Source organism: Penaeus monodon, chromosome 26 (assembly GCF_015228065.2).
Source record: "Penaeus monodon isolate SGIC_2016 chromosome 26, NSTDA_Pmon_1, whole genome shotgun sequence".
Lineage (NCBI taxonomy): Eukaryota > Metazoa > Arthropoda > Malacostraca > Decapoda > Penaeidae > Penaeus > Penaeus monodon.
This window is the reverse complement of record NC_051411.1, coordinates 38,130,024-38,132,523: the sequence shown is the minus strand read 5'-3', so window position 1 is coordinate 38,132,523 and position 2,500 is coordinate 38,130,024. Positions and strand designations below refer to the sequence as shown.

Below are 2,500 nucleotides of genomic sequence, written 5' to 3'. Positions count from 1 at the left end.
ACGTGCCTCGCCGCTCCGCTCCCAGCCAGCGCCATCCTGACGGACGCAACTCCTGAGCTGACGGATTTTAGCTGCAGATTCGCCTCTCCAATAATCTTCAGGCAAGATGACGTTCTGGCAGGAGAACTACGGCTTCGTGAAGGATGTCTATGACTTCCGTCTCCAGAAGTACCAAGAATGGATGGACAACTTGGAAGCCATTGTGTCCAAGGTGATGGCCCCTAACGTCCAGTACACCTACAAGGAATTCAAGAACATCCAGGATTCCCTGACTGTAAGTATTAAGTCTTTCATCGTCAAGGAAAACAAAAAATACTGTCTCTTGAGTCCAGTAACATTTACAGAGAAATTGAAGCTTATGACAGGTTCCCCTGGGCTGGATGTCATGAGTCCAGTGACAGGAGAGCACGAATCGATCTGGTTACGAGTGACATTTCAAAAAAAAAAAAAAAAAGACTGTGGAAATGAGCTCTTTGTGTACTCGTGTGTGAACTTAAAAAGTGATGAAGAAAAAATGCTGAAGGAAACGTCAGCCCGTGAAAATAAATCATATTATGATGAACAGGAAGAAAAAAGAATAATGTTTTGCTTGTGGATTTATCTTCAGCGACGGATATGCAGTGTAATGCTCAAGGAAACACCAAATGCCTTGTAAAGTTGCTGTGAGAGTTAATGCACCTGTTCAGGACACCTGCACCGATACGGCCTCTGGGAAGAAATAACGATGATATATATATATATTCAAAATTCGAATCGCGAGGAATTAAAGAATTGTAGTTTAGTGTCAGAATAAAAAAAAAGAACGAAAGTCGTTAAATAGGTATTTGATATATTTACATACTGAATTCACGACGACAGAAAAGAAATAAATTCAAATGGGATATTTCGTTGGAGAATTCAGAGAAAAATTTCCTTCACTGCGACACAGAATAGACGATTGAAGCAACCCGAATAGATCTCTCATTACGCATTCCCTCTGTAACAAAATGAAGCCCACACTAAACGATTTTAAAACTTACAATCTCATATTTCTTGTACTCACTTTATCGCTCTACACGCCACGTCACTGTAACTTGACACTCCCACCTCCCTTCCCGTACCCCTGAACCTCACAACCCTCATCTCTCTCCTCTCTCTCACCCTTAAACCTCTCTCTTCTATCAATCTAAACCCCTTTCTTCTATCATCCCTAAACCCCTTTCTTCCATCATCCCTAAACCTCTCTCTTCTTTCACCCTAAACCTCTCCTCTCTCTTAATCTCCCCGCTATATCACCCCTTATCGTCACCCTCCTGATAAGGAATTTCGTATCCCTACTTTCTCCTGTGACACTTACCCCCCCCAAGTCTCATCAGACCAACCGTCTTCCCTGTGCGCTTACCTGTCACTCAGAAGCAGCTGTCATACCCTTACCTTGACCTGCATATCTGTCATCCCCGGGCTGTCATTCGGAGTATGTCATTCACCGCCTGTCATACGCCTTCGTAATAGCGTGAGAAAATCGCCAAAGCGCGTGTTTGGTCGTTGTCCTGTTTGTTCAGTGTCCAGTCGCGGAGAAAAAGGAAAAGATTACCTTGCGCGTCGCTTCGTGTGTATGAGGATCGCGTGTCAGCGGGTGAAAGTGGATGATAACGATGAAGAAGAAGAAATGGATGTGAAAGGGAAATGGAGGAGAAGAGGAAGATGGAAAGGGATGGAAGGGAAATGGAGAAGAGGAGGAAGAAGGAAAGGTGAAAGGGAGTAGAAGAAGAGAAAGGAAAAGATAAAAGGGAGCGAAGAAGAGGAAAAAGAAAAATATGGAAATAAAATGGAAATATCTAGTAGCAGCCTTTTCCTCCCCAACGCCATTTGGGGTGTTCCCCAAAGGCACTTGAGAGCGAGCGTAAAAATAGCTTTGCCAGTCTCTTCCCTAAAAATCGGCTCAGTTTTCTTGCATAAAAAACGCTTCCTTTTTTAGAATAACTTTTCTCCATTTATCTTTTCTTTCCAATGGAAATTTGTGGGTCTAGAACCGCCGGTTTTTCCAGATCACAACGTGGTACATTCTTTACACTTCTGGAGATATAAAACATATTGATAAAACATCTTTATTTAGAATAACGAATCAAATTCTTCGCCAAGGAGACGGTTATCGATACCATAAAGCTACCTACGTACGTGACCTTTTAAAAAAAAAACTTTCGTAACACGTGAGGAGACGAAAAAAGACGCGACGAGACGAACAGGCGAGAGAGAGAGAGAGAGAGAGAGAGAGAGAGAGAGAGAGAGAGAGAGAGAGAAAACTTGGGCCATGTATTAATAGGTGCAGGAGGAGCAACTTCAGCGAGGACTATTGTTAATACCTCGAGCTCCTTGGCCGGTCACCCCGCGCGCGCGCACTTCTAACCCATGTTATATTTTCGAGGCCCCTCCCTTTTTTTTTTGGTTTGTTTGTACCAATTCCCCGCTCAAATCCGCTGGCTTTTTCGTCGAATGCCGCGGTTCGTCCTCGTCGCTGTTT

At 43.6% G+C, this 2,500-nt stretch overlaps 1 protein-coding gene across 1 annotated transcript in view; it reads left to right on the top strand.

The window, feature by feature from the left end:
• The window catches only part of LOC119590137, a 15,280-nt gene that overhangs the window by 64 nt on the left and 12,716 nt on the right, over positions 1-2,500 (top strand). The window contains exon 1 of the mRNA XM_037938916.1: positions 1-274. This exon is cut by the window's left edge and continues 64 nt beyond it. Coding sequence (XP_037794844.1) covers positions 107-274 — 168 coding nt within the window. The 5' untranslated portion in view covers positions 1-106. The remainder of the gene's footprint in view (positions 275-2,500) is intronic.